This window comes from Trachypithecus francoisi, unplaced genomic scaffold (assembly GCF_009764315.1).
Source record: "Trachypithecus francoisi isolate TF-2019V2 unplaced genomic scaffold, Tfra_2.0 Lachesis_group2, whole genome shotgun sequence".
NCBI lineage: Eukaryota > Metazoa > Chordata > Mammalia > Primates > Cercopithecidae > Trachypithecus > Trachypithecus francoisi.
The window spans coordinates 115,473,667-115,489,574 of record NW_022681465.1 but is presented as its reverse complement, the minus strand read 5'-3'; the positions used below and the strand labels follow the sequence as shown (position 1 = coordinate 115,489,574).

The 15,908-nt window shown below is 55.4% G+C and overlaps 1 protein-coding gene across 1 annotated transcript in view; it reads left to right on the top strand.

Moving 5' to 3' along the window:
* Positions 1–15,908, top strand: part of ADAMTS2 (ADAM metallopeptidase with thrombospondin type 1 motif 2) — a 233,584-nt gene that overhangs the window by 117,802 nt on the left and 99,874 nt on the right. The window contains exon 4 of the mRNA XM_033180256.1: positions 14,709–14,911. Coding sequence (XP_033036147.1) covers positions 14,709–14,911 — 203 coding nt within the window. The remainder of the gene's footprint in view (positions 1–14,708; positions 14,912–15,908) is intronic.

The window sequence follows — 15,908 nt, the reverse complement described above, 5'->3', positions numbered from 1 at the left end:
ACATGCATGCGTGTGTGAATGTGCGTGTGTGGATGTGAGTGTGTGTGCATGTGTGCATGTATGTGAAGAGTGATCACTAAGCAGGCCAGCCTATGATGGTGACACCCCAGAGCACTCTTCTGGAGGTGGTGCCATGCAAGGCCTGGCAAATGGTAGTTACCAAAATACTTGAGTGAATGAACAATGAACAAACGAATGAAAATGAAGGTTTTGGGAGCCAGAGAAGGAGACAGTGACTTGGCCTGGTGGGGGACATGGGCCCAGGGCAGGCAGGTAGGAACTGCTGCAAACAGGAGGAAAGTCAGGCTGGACCTGGAAGCAGGGAGAGAGGTTGCCTGGCAGAAAGTGGCAGCAGGACCAGGTGCTCTGGGGAGAGTACTCCCGCCCTGGGAGAAGGATGTGGAGCTTCAGAGGCAGCTGGGCCCTGCAGGGGCTGCTGCCAGACTAGATGCCCTCTCAGGACTTGGCAGGAGTCAGTTCACAACATGCATGGCTGTGATGGCAGCTGCGTCACCTCTGCAGGGCAGCAGAGCACGTGGGCAGCTGGTTGGCAAGCACCGGCCAGAGGGCCACCCACCCAGCCCATCTCCGTGAGCCGCAGGCCTGCTGCTGGCTGCTACCTGGAAGGATCACACCAGCTTTTAAGCCAAGAAAAGGAAACCCCAGCCTTTTACAGTAGAATTAGGGTGATTTTTATAGTTTCTGCCTGACCAGCTGCTGGTCCAGTCTTCTGCGCCCTCATGGTGTTGGGGGCAGCGGGGGCCCAGCGAGCAGGGCCTTTGTCATCTTCTCTGCAGGAAGGGCGGCCCTTCTTCCCCTCCTGGTTCTCAGGGTGGCCCTGGGATCTGGGCTTGGAGTGCATCCCTGCCACCCCCCCAGTTGGTGTGGAAAGGCCCCTGTGAGGCTGCCTTGGGGATGAAATTTTCAGGACTCATCACTCACTCTGATTTCTGATTTCCTCTCTTCTCGAAATAGGGCTGATCCAATTAAGACTCGTCAACACCGCGGCCTGGGTGCTGTGCCGGGAGCATGAGGAGCCCTTCCCTCCTCATCCGCAGCTGGGGTATTATAGGGCAGGACGCATCATGGGACAGGAGTGTGTGGGGTCCACCAGGACTAACTGTCACCACCCCCAACCCCAGGCTTCTGGACCCATGGAGTTCACACAGGAAGACAAAGGGGAGGAGCCCCCCGCCCCTGCAGGATTGGGTGACATGGCCTGGGCTCAGAGTGGCAGCTGCACTGGGGGCCTCTCGGTGCTGTCTCCGAGTCTGCACCTCGGGATTTACCCGTGGGAGGGGCAGGTCTGAGAGAAGATCCCACAGCCAGGTGGGAAGGACAGGAGAGGCCAGAAACAAAGGTTGGGCAGGCCTGCTCCTCAGCCCCATGTGGGCTGGAGCAGAGGGAAGGAGGACATGTGGTTTGGGGGCGCAGCACCTGAGGAGAGAGGGGGGTCCCTGACACTCACTGGGAGAGAGGGCTGAGGGTCTGGGAAGTTCCAGGGTCTTGAGCTGAGGGGGGTGTGGTGAGCATCGCATCACCTCTGTGGGGGGCTCTTCTCCAGGCAGATCCAGGGAGCCTGGCCGCTGCCCACCCGCAGGGCGTTTCCCTGCTCCCGCAGGAGTCACAGGGGCGTGGGAGCGTCCTGGAGGACGGGACGTCAGGGCATGGGAGCGTCAAGAGGCCCCAGTCCCCACCACCCTTCCGCCCCCAGCATGGGGGAGGGCTGGAGTAGTCTCTGGGGCTGTCCTTGGCCACTCCTGCTCCTTGAGCAGGCCCTGGACAGACACAGGGACTGTGCTTGGTGCCGTGACTGAAAGTGGGGGGTCTTTGTGCTCCAGGGTCATGGTGGGTGTGACGGCAGCAAGGTCCCCAGCTGGGCCAGGGTCCCAGTACCTTCAGCTCCCTCTTGCTGCTGGCCAGGTGCAATCACCACCATGGGCCATTGGAAGCTCGGGATGCGGGAACAGAGCCAGATACTGGAGTCACACAGGGGTGCCTGTTGCCTGGGCTCTGGGCTTGTTCCCTCATTTGTGTAGAGAGGTCCCATGCCCACTCCGCCGGCTGCCATGAAGAAGAAACAGGAGGGTATGAAGTCCCTGGTGCCCGGGCATCTGGGGAACTCTTCCTCCTGGGAAGGCAGCTTGTTGGCACAGTGTGGCCCACCGGGCAGTGCTGCCCCAGGTCCTACCGTCAGCCAGGAAGAGCCTGTGCTCGGCCCCAGCACTGCTGTGTGCCTGGACTCCTGATCTGGAGGGGCGGGGAAGGAGGAGGGAGCAAAGGCAGGCGCTGAGTCCCTGCACGTGGCCCATGGCCGGGTAGGAGACGGCCTCATTTGCACAGGGTCAGGCAGCATCTGAGACCTCCCGCTTGTGCTGGTTGCAGGCCCTTCCCAGGGGACCAGGACCTCACCCCTGCAGGGCCCACGCCCACCCTGCATGACGCAGGGCTCAACATCCAAGGACATGAAGGCCACAACAAGGGAAACTGAGGTTGGTGATTAGAGAAATGCCTTGGAACTTGGATTTGAAGAGTGCAGTGATGGATGAGGCGCAGATTCTGCTGGAGTCAGGAGCGTGGGCAACACAGAAGGCATAGAGGGTGGAGGGTTAGGTTCCAGAGAGCCTGAGGAGTGAAGAGGGAGCTCTGAGGGAGAGGGAGAGGCAGGCTGTGCTCCTGGTGTGGGCCCAGCTGCATGCGGGCGCCACACCCCAGGTGGACAATGCAGCTGGCAGTGCAGCCGGAGGTGCACGTGCAGGCAGTGGAGGCACCAGGCCCTGGATTTTCTGAGTGTAAGGTACCTGAGGCCGTCCGGGGAGCAATGCCGCATTTCCAGATGTCCAAACTGGGGGCTCTGGAGCATGTACCAGGCTGGTGACAGGGATTTTCCACCTGTCATCTGCTAAGCCACTGGCCAAGGCTCTGGCCACGTGGGTCCCGTGGCACTGGCTGCCAGCACCCCACTTGCCAGCCCCCTCCTCCCCTGCATTCGGATCACAATCCCTGGGAGTTCTCCCTTCCGTTGGGACCTGTGGGTATCTTTGTTTTGTTCTAAAGTTCACAGTGAATGTTTTCATTAAAAGACCTCCCGGCCTCTCCATTGGCCCCCACCATCTGGCTGCCGTGTGCTGCGGTGCCCGTGTGAGATTACCCCAGCTCCCCTTCCCTGGGCCAACTGCCCAGCAGAGAGAAGGCTTGGAGCCCTGGGGGCTGTGGCAGGTCCTGGGGACCCTCCCTGGCTTAAGCAGATGCTAGGCAGGGGAAGGGCTTGGCGGCTCTTCTCACCCGCCCCAGCCTCTGAAGGCCCAGAGACCCCCGTGAGTCCTTGGAGGTGGGTGGGCTGCAGGGGCCGCTGGAGAGTGGCATGGGGCAGGTGCGGAGGAGCCTCGGCAGTTTGGCAGGTGTTGAGGGGAAGAGGGGGAAGTTGTGTTTGGGAGGCCTCTGTGAGGACTGTAGACAGGAGGCCCCCAGACTTGCTGCAGGACACCTCAAAGGGGCTCGCACAGCTGCCGGTCACTCGCACAGCTGAGGTTGGCTTGGCTCAACCTCAGCGGCCTCACACCTCTGCTGGACACCATTTCCCAAGGACACGGATCTGGGAGCTGCACCAGAGCCTGGCCCCTTTTCTGGTCATAGACTTAAATACACAGCAGACCTCCTTGCCCCACACTGGGAGGTGCAGCACAGGGCAGAAGAGAGTGGCCTGGTCTGATGCCTCAATAGTTTAAGAAAGCTCTGGCTGCAAAGCCAAACCATGGTGTCTCTCGCAGGCCAGCACTTTTGGCTGTGTCTGTGTTTGTGAGGGCACACAGGACTCTTGCTGTTGCAGGAGACAGAAAAGCTAAATGAATTGACTGGAAGAATTAGAATGTCCAGGGGTGCATCAGCTTCAGTCGCAGCTGGATTCGGCGACCTGAACAGTGTCAGCAGCACACGGGGCTGCCCTCATCTCTCCCCTCTGCTGCTCCTGGGAGAAGGAGGTACCTAGCAGCCCCAGAGTCACATTTTCCCAGCAGAGAGGAAAGCACGGGAGTCTTCCTGTGCACACCAACACACAGCATCGGGTTCCAGTGGTCCAACAGGACCCCTCGGGCACTCCTGAAGCTGGGGTGCAGTGGGGTTGGCTCCCCATGAGCCATGTGGGGTGCGAGTAGGGGAGCGTGGTTCACTAGCAGAAAAGGTGTGGTGGCCAGACAGGGCAGGCCACCATGCTGCACAACTCCAGGTGGCTCCATGAGGGTATGCGGGTGCTGGGCAGGCCAGGACCTTCTGTGTCCACCACCGAGAGGTGTCCTTTGTCCTCTGCTGTGGCGGAAGGGGGAGGGTATGTTCTGAGGACCAGCCTGGAGAGGATTTCTCTCCTTTTTTAGTGCTTCCTTTTTCTCCCTGAAGCTCTGCTAAGGCTGAGCGGGGCTGGGCTGGAGCGTCCATCTGTCCGTGGGGCAGCCCATCCTGTGGGAGGTTAGAGAACTGTCAGGACTGCCCCTGAGATTCGGCGCAGCTGTTCCGATGCACTCCTGATGGCCAGGCCGGCCCCAGGAGCCCCTCCCCACCCTCCGATCCACCTCAGGTCATAAAAATGGCACTGGATGAGCTGCGTCTGTTGAAGTTGCAGAAATTAATTCAAAGTCGGTAATAAAGTTATAAAGGGCTGGGATGAAATAATCCTAATGAGCATCTTTTAATAAACTGCACCAGTGGGGCTCCGTGCTGATGGCCCCCGTGGGGCTGAGCCTGCCTTCTGCTTCCCAGAGCCTCCAAAGAGCCTGCCTGCTTCCAAACAAGGCTTTCTGCCATGTCCTGATTACACTTCCACATAAACATATTTCATCTTAATGATTATCTTTAGGGGAATGCGCAGCCAGAGCGACTGTCTCTTGGTTGGTAACAAATGGAGGGGATGACCTTGCTCCCATTGACCTCCCCTGGGTAGGGCTCCCCATGTTGGAGGAGAGGCTGCTGGTGCTCCAGGCTTTGGTCCTCCTGGGCCCGGCGGTGGCCCCTGCAGGCCCTGGCAGTGCTTGTAAGCAGGAACTGGGCTGGCATTCTGGTCTGGGTATTTGCCAACATCATGGCCTTAGTCTAATTTCCTGAGCCTCCCTCTCCTCTTCTGGGCAATGTGGCAGTTCTGGCTCTGCAGGGCGGTTATTAGGACTTATGTCGTGGGCACTCCTAAGCACTGGAAAAAGGGGATGATTCGTTCCCATCCATGTGGTTGGCAGGTTGAGGCAGTAGCACAGCACCTCTGTCTGTGTGCAGGTGCCTCAGTGAGTGTGCCTGTCTGCCATTGCACCATCCCTTAGTGAGTGTGCCCGTCTGCCCTCGTGCCATCCCCTAGCAAGTGTGCCCATCCCCCTTTGTACCATCTCCTAGTGAGTGTGCCCATCCACCCTCACACCATCCCCTAGCAAGTGTGCCCATCCACCCTCACACTGTCCCCTAGCAAGTGTGCCATCTGCCCTCACACCATCCCCTAGCAAGTGTGCCATCTGCCCTCGAATTCAGCCAGCAGAGTCCAGCAGAGTGGGAAACAGCTCACAGGGGTTGGGGCAGCCAAGGAGAGGGCTGGGAAAGAGCCCTAGGCTTGGAACCCAAAGCCCACCCAACAGCAAGATTATCAAAAGGTGCCTAGCTACATTTTCTTCTAGCACTTCTATGACTTCCTTTCGATCATCTCATCCACTAGGAATCTGTTTTTGCTTAAGGCATGATGTCAAAACTTGACCTTTTCCTCCCTCTAACCAGTTGTCCTAACATCGTTAAAACAAAGACAGAAACAAACAAAAGCCATTTATCTCCCCAGCCTGCTCTCTTTCTTCTTCTTTTCTCCTGCAATGAGCAACCGTTTCAGGTGATCAAAGGGTATCCTTTTGTTAGTGTACATTTTTGCAACGTGAATGTTGCTGTCTTGTATGTGTGTATCCGTAATTTACATAAGTCGCTCTGAAGTGTCTGATTCTGTTTCTTACCTTCTGCACTTGGCTCTCTGTTTTTAAGATCCATCCATCTATGTAGATATCAAACTTCTAACCTTGGTAGCATTTTGTGGTGTGCCTCCACCACATCTGCCTCTCCTCTCACGCACGGATGACCCCTGTGTTGTTTCTAGCTCCCTCACTCCACCCAAGCAATGCTGCAAGGGGCAGCTCCCCATTGCCTCCTTACAGACCTGTGCAAGTTTGCCCGTCTGCAAGCCAGTCCATGGGGGCGAACAATGGCCGTGGGCCGAGGGTCAGCCCGAGGAGGGCACTGGGATATCCGATAGACATCCTGTATCTTTAGAGCCACATGGTGCTCTTCCTCATCATCCCCTCAGTAGTGCCAGACTGCCAGAGTGTCCCGGCCTGCTCCGCCTGCACCGTTTCCTAGCACCATTTGCTACCTTCATCATTTACTATTTTTTTTACTATATGGCTACTTGAGCAACTATTTATAATTACATGCAAATGAGTATCAAAGATGATTAATATTAAAGCAGAGAGCTGGCACACACTGGCGGTATAAAGAGACGACAGCACTGCCCCCGCTGGATGGAGGCTCCTGGAGGTGAGCAGATCAGTCTCCAGGTCGTGGTCTGACTCCCGCTTCTCTGGGAACTGACAAGGCCCCTCCTGGGGAAGTCGTGAGCAAGGTCTCGAGGGAGTCTTGGGCTCAGCACAGTCAGGCACCTGGCAGGGCCAAGGTGGGGACCAGGCGCTGGACCTGTGGTGGAAATACGGTCAGAGGGAGGGGGCTGCCCTGTATTTCCTGCTTCTAAGCTCACCATGGCCTGCCTTCAGCTCTCCGTGTGGGGAAAGCTGGGAACTTCTGTGAGTGTTGTGCGTCTTCAGCAGAGGGTGGGAGCACCCCTCATCAGCACATGGCCAAGCCAAGTACTGCCGAGAACCTAGGCCAGGCTCTCCTGGGCGTTCTGACCCCGGGCTACAGCTGGCCTGATGGAGGTGGGGCCTTGTGAAGATCGTTCACCCATGGGTCACACTGCTCAGTACGGCTCAGTCGCCCTCCACGTCTGGTGCAGAGCCATCACCCCAGAGTCACTTCTTGCCACCCTCCATGGGCCTCCCAGGCCATGTCTTCTGTGTTGGGCTCCCATTTTCTGCCCATTTTCTGTATCTGTGTCTTACGTCTTACTCTTCCTTTTTTTTTTTTTTTTTTTTTTTTTTTTTTTTGTGGAGCACACCTTTCTGTAGCTTCTTGAGAGGAGTACTTGTTGGTAAATCTTTGGAGAACTGACATGTCTAGAAACGTCCTTATTCCACTTTCATACTTGATGGGGAATGTGTCTGGGCGCAGAATTCCAGTTGGGAAATCATTTTCCTTCAGGATTTCGAAGGCTTTGCTCCACTGTTTTCTTGCATCTAATGCTGCTTTTGAGAACTCTGAGTCATGCTGATTCCAATTCTTTGTCTATGACCTCTCCTGTAACCTGATTTTCCCCTCTTCTTATTCTCTGGGAGACTTTGTAGAATGTGGCTGTCTTCATGGCCAGCCTGGGATTCAACTTTCTTGATATACCAAGTCTGTTACCACTTGCCCATCTGTTTCCAGCCTCCCACAGTTCCCTTGTTATTTCTTCCCCTCCTGCTCTCCCTATCCTTGTAGGCTTGTGACTTTAATTTTTTTTTTAATTTCTTTACTAAACTTTTCATGGGATTCTAGAAAGGAGCCAAATCAGATATCTGTGTTCAATCTGCCATTTTTACCTGGAAACCCCCATATTCTTGGATCTGTTTTTGGAAGTTTTTGTTTTGTTTTGTTTTGAGATGGAGTTTTGCTCTCGTTGCCCAGGCTGGAGTGCAATAGCATGATCTCGGCTCACCACAACCTCCGCCTCCCGGGTTCAAGCGATTCTCCTGCCTCAGCCTCCTGAGTAGCTGGGATTACAGGCGTGCACCACCACACCCGGCTGATTTTGTATTTTTAGTAGAGATAGGGTTTCTCCATGTTGGTCAGGCTGGTCTCAAACTCCCAACCTCAGCTGATCCACCCGCCTCAGCCTCCCAAAGTGCTGGGATTACAGGCATGAGACACCGCGCCCAGCCTATTTTTGGAAGTTTTATTCAGCTCCATCGATCTGACATCACTATGTTTTCTTTAACATTATTTTATAATACATTGCATTAATTTGAAAGACACATACCTCCTCATTATCATTCTTTTCCATTATTTTTCTGTCGGGTGTCACGTATAGTCTTCCGGATGAATGTTGGAATCACTTTGTTGGGTTTTAACCATTATTTGATGGAGATTATGTTAAATTTCTTGATTCATTTGGAGGAGGATCAGCTTCCAGTCCAGGATTATGTCAGTGTATCTTCATTTACTGAGGTCTTCTTTTGTGTTTTTGGAGATTTTAGACTATATTATACTACTTTTTGTGTAGTCTTTGAACATTTATTAGTTTTTGTTTATTCTTAGATACTTGGGAGTTTTGTTCTTATAGTTGATAAGCTCTTTTTTCCACTCTACCTTCTAGCTGGTTATTGCTATGTTCAAGAAAAGTATTGATCTTTGCATACTTATTTTTTGTAAGATGAGAAGTATCTATTCCTCGTGGGTTTGGTTAAACTCTTCTATGGAAGCATTTCTTTGACTACTCTTTCAATTTCTTCTGAGGTTATTGGTTTATCCAGGTTTTCTACTTGAGCCGTGAGTGGAAAGTACTTTTTCCATTTAGTCTAGGCCCATTGGAACTGTGCTTTTAATTTCAGATGTTTAGGGTTTAGGGTTTTATTGTTATCTCTGATTTTGTCTCAGTAATGGTGATTGTAGGCACGATTTTTGAGTTTTGTGCCCTAATGTGTGGCAAAATGTGGAACTTCTCCCATGTGCTTGACAAGGGCATGTGTTCTGGTTGTTGGGTTTGAACATTAGGTTTTCCTATTAATTCCAATAGTTTCTATCCTTACCTAATGTTGTATCAAACTTGTCTGGAACAAATGTATTACAGTGCTCCTATCACTGTGGCCTCGTCTCTTCTTCCTTGCATCAAGTTGAAGCTCTTAGGGGCATAAACTTTCGTATCTTTTACATTTTTTTCCCATGAGTTGTTTATCAGTTTGTCTCCTTAAATGCCTTGGTTGGTGATTACATGGTACATGTTTCTTTGCCCCACTTTTTTTTAACTCCTCCTGGTCACTTCGACTTGGTTATTCCATATGCAAGTAATTTGTAGCTGGATTTTGTTCCATCTCATACTCCTCCAACTGTCACCACACTTTTGCTCCTGGTCTCGGCGCCCCACCCCCCAGTGTGGCCCCTCTGGCCCTGCTGCACCTGCCTCTCGTATCCCAGTTCCCAACTCCCCAGAGGCCCCCAGCTCGCCTCTGCTGGGCCCTCTGTTCCCAAAGCATCTCTTTTCCATGGCTCCAGCCCCTCACAGCCCTGCGATTACCTGTGGGGCACCGGGGAAACTGAGGCACACCAGACCCCATGGTCTCCATCCCCCAGGGCTCTCTATCTGAGAGGGAAAGTCAGTTAATGCCCAGGCAAATTCACAAATGAGACAAGACCTGCCTGTGGTGGAGCGTAGCAGGAAGGAAGGGCACGAGGTGCTATTGGGATAAATCAGGGGAGGGGCAATTTCAGTTTAGGATGAAATAAGGAAAGTTCTCCCTGAGGAGCTGACGTTTCAGTAGACACCTGAAGGAAGAGAGCAATGAGGGGATGGTCATCCCATGGAGAGGGGATAGCAGTCTGCCCTATCACTGAACAGTGTTGTCCTCAGGGTTTGAGCATCCCTGCCCCAGCCCCTGTCCCTGTCCTCCCCAAGTGGCACGCAGTGGGGCTGTGGAGGAGGCAGAGGGGGGCAGAACATGCTCCTCTCTTCCAAGAGCTCTGAGTCCCATGAAAGGCATTGGGCTCCCTTCCTTCTGGGTCTTTCAGGGGGCCTAAATTTGGCCAGCAGTGGTGGCAGCAGCAGAAAGGGCATCCCAGGTGAAGAGGCCAGCCCAGAAAAGGCATAGGCCTAGGCTTTGCATGGGGGACAGCGAACACCCAGCCGCCCTTAGCACAGCAAAGCCCCTGCCTGCCCTCAGAGCCCACATCTGCCCACTACACCTGCCCTCAGAGCCCACCCCTGTCCACTACACCTACCCTCAGAGCCCACCCCTGTCCGCTACACCTGCCCTCAGAGCCCACCCCTGTCCACTACCCCTGCCCTCAGAGCCCACACCTGCTCACTGCACTTGCCCTCAGAGCCCACGCCTGCCCCCTACACCTGCCCTCAGAGCCCACACCTGCTCACTGCACATGCCCTCAGAGCCCACACCTGCCCCCTACACCTGCCCTCAGAGCCCACGCCTGCCCACTGCACCTGCCCTCAGAGCCCACACCTGCCCACTGCACCTGCCCTCAGAGCCCACACCATCCCACGGTACTCATGAGGTTACAGACTCGGTCCCAGGTTTTCTCTTCCCTAGGGTAATCATACTTGTTTCTACAATTTTTATTCCCACAAATCACCCTTCAGTGCTGGTGAAGTACAGAAGGGCTCCGGGCATGTGGACAACGTTGGACCCAGAGGCCTGCGCACATGCCCACTCATCCTCTCTGGTGGTGTGGCTTGTCCGAGTCATGTAATTTTTCTGCTCCTTGGTTGTTTCCTTGATGCTAAAATGGGACGATATGCTGATGGTGACGAGCCTCCACCTTGGTGAGGGGATTAGATGGCTGCTGGGGGTATGGAGCTTTGTCACTGTGAAGGGCTGTGCACACACCCCTGCCTGGAGACTTGGGGCGTGCCTAGGATGCTGGCAGGTGCAGCCCTCACCCACGTGTCCTGTGTGCTACGGCACGGTGGATGAGCCCATGGCTGCTGTGACCCACCCGTTCCCCTGCTGGAATTCCCTGGACAGAACTGCTGCCTCCCCTCGTTCCATCCTCTCCCTGTTTATTGATTGACTCTTCGATGGAGTCTTTTTGTTCCATTCTAGAGACTCTGAAACAGGACGGCTCTGGAGGGCTTCCCACAGTGTCATTCTTTGGCCGTGATGTGAGCAAGGAGATCTCCAGCTGCCATCCAGAAGGGGCCCCGAGCACAGGGAATGCCAGGAACTCAAAAGCTCTGTGTTACCTATTTAGAAGATGGGATCCTGCCACAGATAACTCCCTTCTGGGTAGCCACAGCCCACCTGGGCATGACTTCTGGGGCCTGGTCAATCAGCACCCCCGGGGGCCCCACGCCTTCTCGTGGGGAAGGCTGCACACAGAGGAAAAGAAGGCCAAGGGCAGCGTCATCCTCCTGCCTCCACAGGAGATGGGCAGCGCTGACCACTCATCCAAGCAGGGTCAATGCCGAGGGATAGAGCAGAGGCTGTGTGAGCTCCTGGTCACCACAGCTCAGCAGGGCTGGGCTACAAACATAGGAAGCTCCCAGGGGAGGAGGGGAGAGCAGCAAATAGCCCCCTCCTGCCTTGGAGGGACTGAGTGGAACAGGGGCCATTAGACCAGGTAGGCAACCAGTACAGGTGGGCAGGCCCAAGGTCAAGGTTGACTTCAGAGGGATCACTAGGAAGCCGACTCAGGACCGTGCCAGGCCCATCGATCAGAGCTCCTTATAGCAAGGCTCTGGGGAACAGCCTGCGAGGGCCAGCATGTGGTCAGAGTGTCTTCATGGCCTGGGTTAAGCCCACGGTGGGAAAAACTGAGGTGGCACTCGTGATTGACAGGGTCGGGATCAATCCTATTGTGGGGAAAACTGAGGTGGCACTCATGATTGACAAGCTGGGGTTTCAGCCTGACTGCCGGGTCTTTTTGGGACAGAGGAGGCAGGAGGGTGTCTGGGCCAGGGCTCCTGTTGCCCCAGGCCTGAGGGCTCTCCCCTTGTCCTGTCCAGCCTGAACATGACTGAGGCTTCCAGGGGCCGGACTCGGGGTGGCTGTCACCTGCCAGGTGACCCAGGCCCCTGTCTTCCTCTCTTCACCCTCTTTACCTTTGGGCCTTGGACGGTCTCTAGGCACTGGTCCTGAGTGGAGAAGGAGTGCTCTAGAACATAATTTCCAATTTTCCCCCCAAAATTATCACGATTAAAATAATGATGGCAACAATAATAAATCCATTTCAGGTGAAACTGACACTTTTAAAGCATCTTTAGAAATCTTTGCTATTTTTCATGGGCCTGCAACACACAGTTTAGTTAAAAACTCCACCTGCTCAGCAGAAGCAGCCTCAAGACGTGCCCCAGCCCAGCTCTGTCCCCACGTGGCGCCCCAGTCCTCCTACAGGGAGTGTCTGGAGGGTCCCTGCATGGTGACTCCGGGGTTAGGGCCAGGAGGACATACTGTGATGCTTTCTGGTGCCAGAATGACATTGAGGGTGGCAGGCAGCGGCCCTGGTGAGCCAAGCCCTGTCTATTTTGTCTCCAGGTGTGGCCCCTCAATTCACGGTCCAGGGCTACCCCTGGGATGGCCCCGTCTCCTAATTCCTCAAGAGAAGCTGGATGTTCTAGAATTTTTAAACATGAAATCTTCCAATTTTCAAATACTATTAACCAAATGGCACCACATGGCCTCAACGGGTGCCTCTGTGGTCTGGTTTTGCCGAGGGCACCGCTGTGTGTGACCCCTTGCTTGACAAGGGCAGAGGTTAACATCCGGCCTATTCCCCAGGGGAAGAAGAATTTTCCTATGGAAATTAGCATCTCTCTGCTTCCCAAGGTGATTCTGAAGGTGAGCTGTCTCTGTTCTTTGGAAATGCAAAGAAATAAATGTACAAAAATAGAGTGGCGATTCCTCAACCCCCCGTCAGGCTTAAGTCACTGGCGCTTCCTCTGGGAACAGCGTGGATGGTCCTGAATCATCCAGGCAGCTAAGCAGTCTGCTTAGCTCCACATGGCCCTGCCCACAGGCCTGCCTGCCCCACCCCTGTCCCTGGAGTGGCCCTGGGAGTCCTTGCTGTGTATATGCGTATGTGTGTGTGCATGTATGTGTACATGTGTGCGTGCTTGTGTGTGTATGTTGAGGGGACACAGAACTTTGGAGCTGAAGGTGGCACGAGGACCCCAAAGGTACTGGAACCCCAGCAGCTGCTCAGCCCTGGCCCCACTTAGTCCTCTTTTCCGTCCCAGCCCTCACCCTCTGCCTCGCACCTGCACTGTCTCTCTTGGTCTTGCCCACAGTCGGGTTGCAGGTTTGTGCCTGAAACCTCATGTTCAGTCTGTCTTGTCTGAGCCGGGCTGCAGGGTGCTAGGAGAGAGCCCTTGGCTGAGAGCTGGTCCCACTGGGATGCCATGGGTCTCCCCAGCTGTAAAACGGAAATGGCCAAGTCCACCAAGAGGCTGTCAGCACCGGGTGAGGAAGTGTGTGCCGGGATGGGGGCCCGGTGCCAGGCTGCCTCACTGTCCGAGTGGCCGTGCCGCCTGCAGAGGCCTGGTTCTGCCCCCGGGGCCTGTCCTGGGCCACCCTCACAGGGAGGGAGTGCCTGTCCCTACCTGGAAGAGGTAGCAGGAGAGAGGCGTTGGGGGTGAAAAGTGTTTTTCTAGAAGACTCTTTGTAGAGAGGTGGTGCAGCCGGGACCCTGGTCTCCCACAGCTGCAGGGGCCTCGGGGCTCTGTGGGTTGGTGATGTCACGATGACCTGCAGCCCTGGGTCTGTCCCGGGCCAGGAGTCTCTGAGGACCTGCCTGGGGAATGCCATGGAGACACAGGACCCTGGGGCCGGGACCTGGCTTAGACAGAGACCAGTGCAAGGGAATGGGGGCTTCCTGGACACTGGGGCTTGGGCGGCAGTGGGCAGTGTGGTCTGGGGCTGCGGTCGATGCTGAAGGTCAGCCTGGCCAGCCTTGCTGTGGCCTTTAGAGATGGGCAGTGGAGGGCTGGGAACTGAAGCCTGGTCCAGGGTGGTCTCCGGCCTGCAGGACACGGAACAGAGCAGAAACTGCACTGCACAGAAGGCAGGGACGATATCCGGGGTGGGCTCCCCAGGATGGCAGCCCCAAGTGGCCAGAGGCACACCTTGGGAGCAGGAGATCAGTGCCTGCCCAGGGCCGACTGCAGCAGAGCTGCCCCAGAGGGGTTCGTCTTGGTCTCGGAATAATTCAATCAGACCAGAGGCGGTACAGTTCGCCTGTGGAGGGGCCCGGGACCTGGCCCAGAGGTGTGGGGCCTCACTTCAGTGGAGGACTGAGCAGAAAGTTCTGGGAGGGGCCCAAGGAGGCAGTGGAGAACATGTGCAGCCCAGGATGGGCCTCGGTTTCCCCAGTCATAACAGCTGGCAGTGACACCTGGGACACCAGTCCTTTGGCACCTGGCAGCCCTTCGGGGGAGAAGAGGTGGCTCTGCCCACTCCAGCTTCAGGCAGTGCGGGCTGAGGTTCCTGGCCTCTCTGTGGCTGGGTGCCAGCACTGGGATCCATAAGGCAGACGGTGATGCTGGGCTGGGACTCTCACAGTCTCAGCAGGCCTGACCATCATGTGGAGGCCACTGTGGCCCCTGCTGTGGCTGGGGTTGCCACCAGGGGCTGGGGAACGAGCGGTCCTGGAAGTCCCAGAGGTGGCTGTCTGAGCCCTGCTGTGTGTGAGACAGCTTGGCAAGTCTCTGCCACCTTCCTCTGCACCTCGCTTTCCTCTGTAAAATGGAACAATACCCCAGGTTCGGGGTGCTATGAGTTTTAAATGAGAGGATGGCTGAGCTGGTGAGCTGGCGCCTGGTGGGTGGTGTTGTATGCAGGTGGGTTTGTCCTGCTGCTGAAGATGGTGTCCTCTCCTTGCAGGAGTCTCCCTGGGCAACCTGGACAGCCTCAGCCGCACCCTGGGCGTCCTAGAGGAGCGTGTCAACAGCTCGAGGCGGAGGGCACGCAGGCATGCTGCAGATGACGACTACAACATCGAGGTCCTGCTGGGCGTGGATGACTCTGTGGTGCAGTTCCACGGGAAGGAGCATGTGCAGAAGTACCTGCTCACGCTCATGAACATTGTGAGTCGGGTGGCTGAGAGGCGGGGCGGGACGGGGAGGGTCAGCCAGGGGCTGGGCAGGCCAGAGAGGCCCAGCTGCGTCCCCTGAGGCTCTGCTGATTTCCTTGTTAGCCGGAGGTGAGTGCCACAGTCTCAGGGAGGCGCTCTGGGTCCACAGGTGAGACAAGTTGACCCTCCCTGACCTCAGTTTTCTCATCTGCAAATTGCGGGTAATTCCAACTTGATGGGCTCTTTATAGGCTAAGGCGGTTTTATGCAGACTCCAGTCATTTGAATGACAAATGTCATTCAATGTGTCATTTGAAAAACAGGTTTTCTCAATGTTTGCCACTTTTAAAACTAAAATTATTTTAAAAGGAAACCTCATTTTACCTAAAAAGCTAACCTAATAGTAGACATAAAGTGACGTTATTCAGCCCCAACTAGAGAGTCCTGCCTTCCTCTGGCTCCGAACAGAGGCCCCTTTCTGTTTAAAGTAGAGATTAGTGTGCATTAGAGCCAGGGCCAGACACCAACCCAGGGCCCCTCCTTGAAGCTGGCAGTGGGAGAACTGAAGATCGGGGAGGGAATTCCTTTCTCCCTGTGAGTCTGGGCTATTGAAAGGGGTGTCTGTGTGCCACCTCCGTCTTCTGGGCACCTGCCCCTTGTCTGCCTGATGCTACGAGATTAAAGAACCTCCTCCCTCGCTCCACACCCCCGCAGCCTGACCTGGAGATGCAAGGACGCTGCATCATGTGTGGGTGGAGGCTGTGCAGGCCTTTCCTCTCTCTGCCTCAAGTGGCCAGAGCCACTGTGGGGCTGAGGGGCGTCCAGTCTTCAAAATGCAGGTTCCCAGGGGAGCAGACTGGCTCGGCTGAGCCCTGCAGGGAAAAGAAGGGGTGAGAAGGAGGACCATGGCATGGCCTGGAATGTGAGATGCTGCCAGTGGGGCGTTAGGGGGCCCCACTAACCAGCCAGGGCTTAGGGAAGGCTGGAGGTGCTATGGAAGTCAGGCAGGTG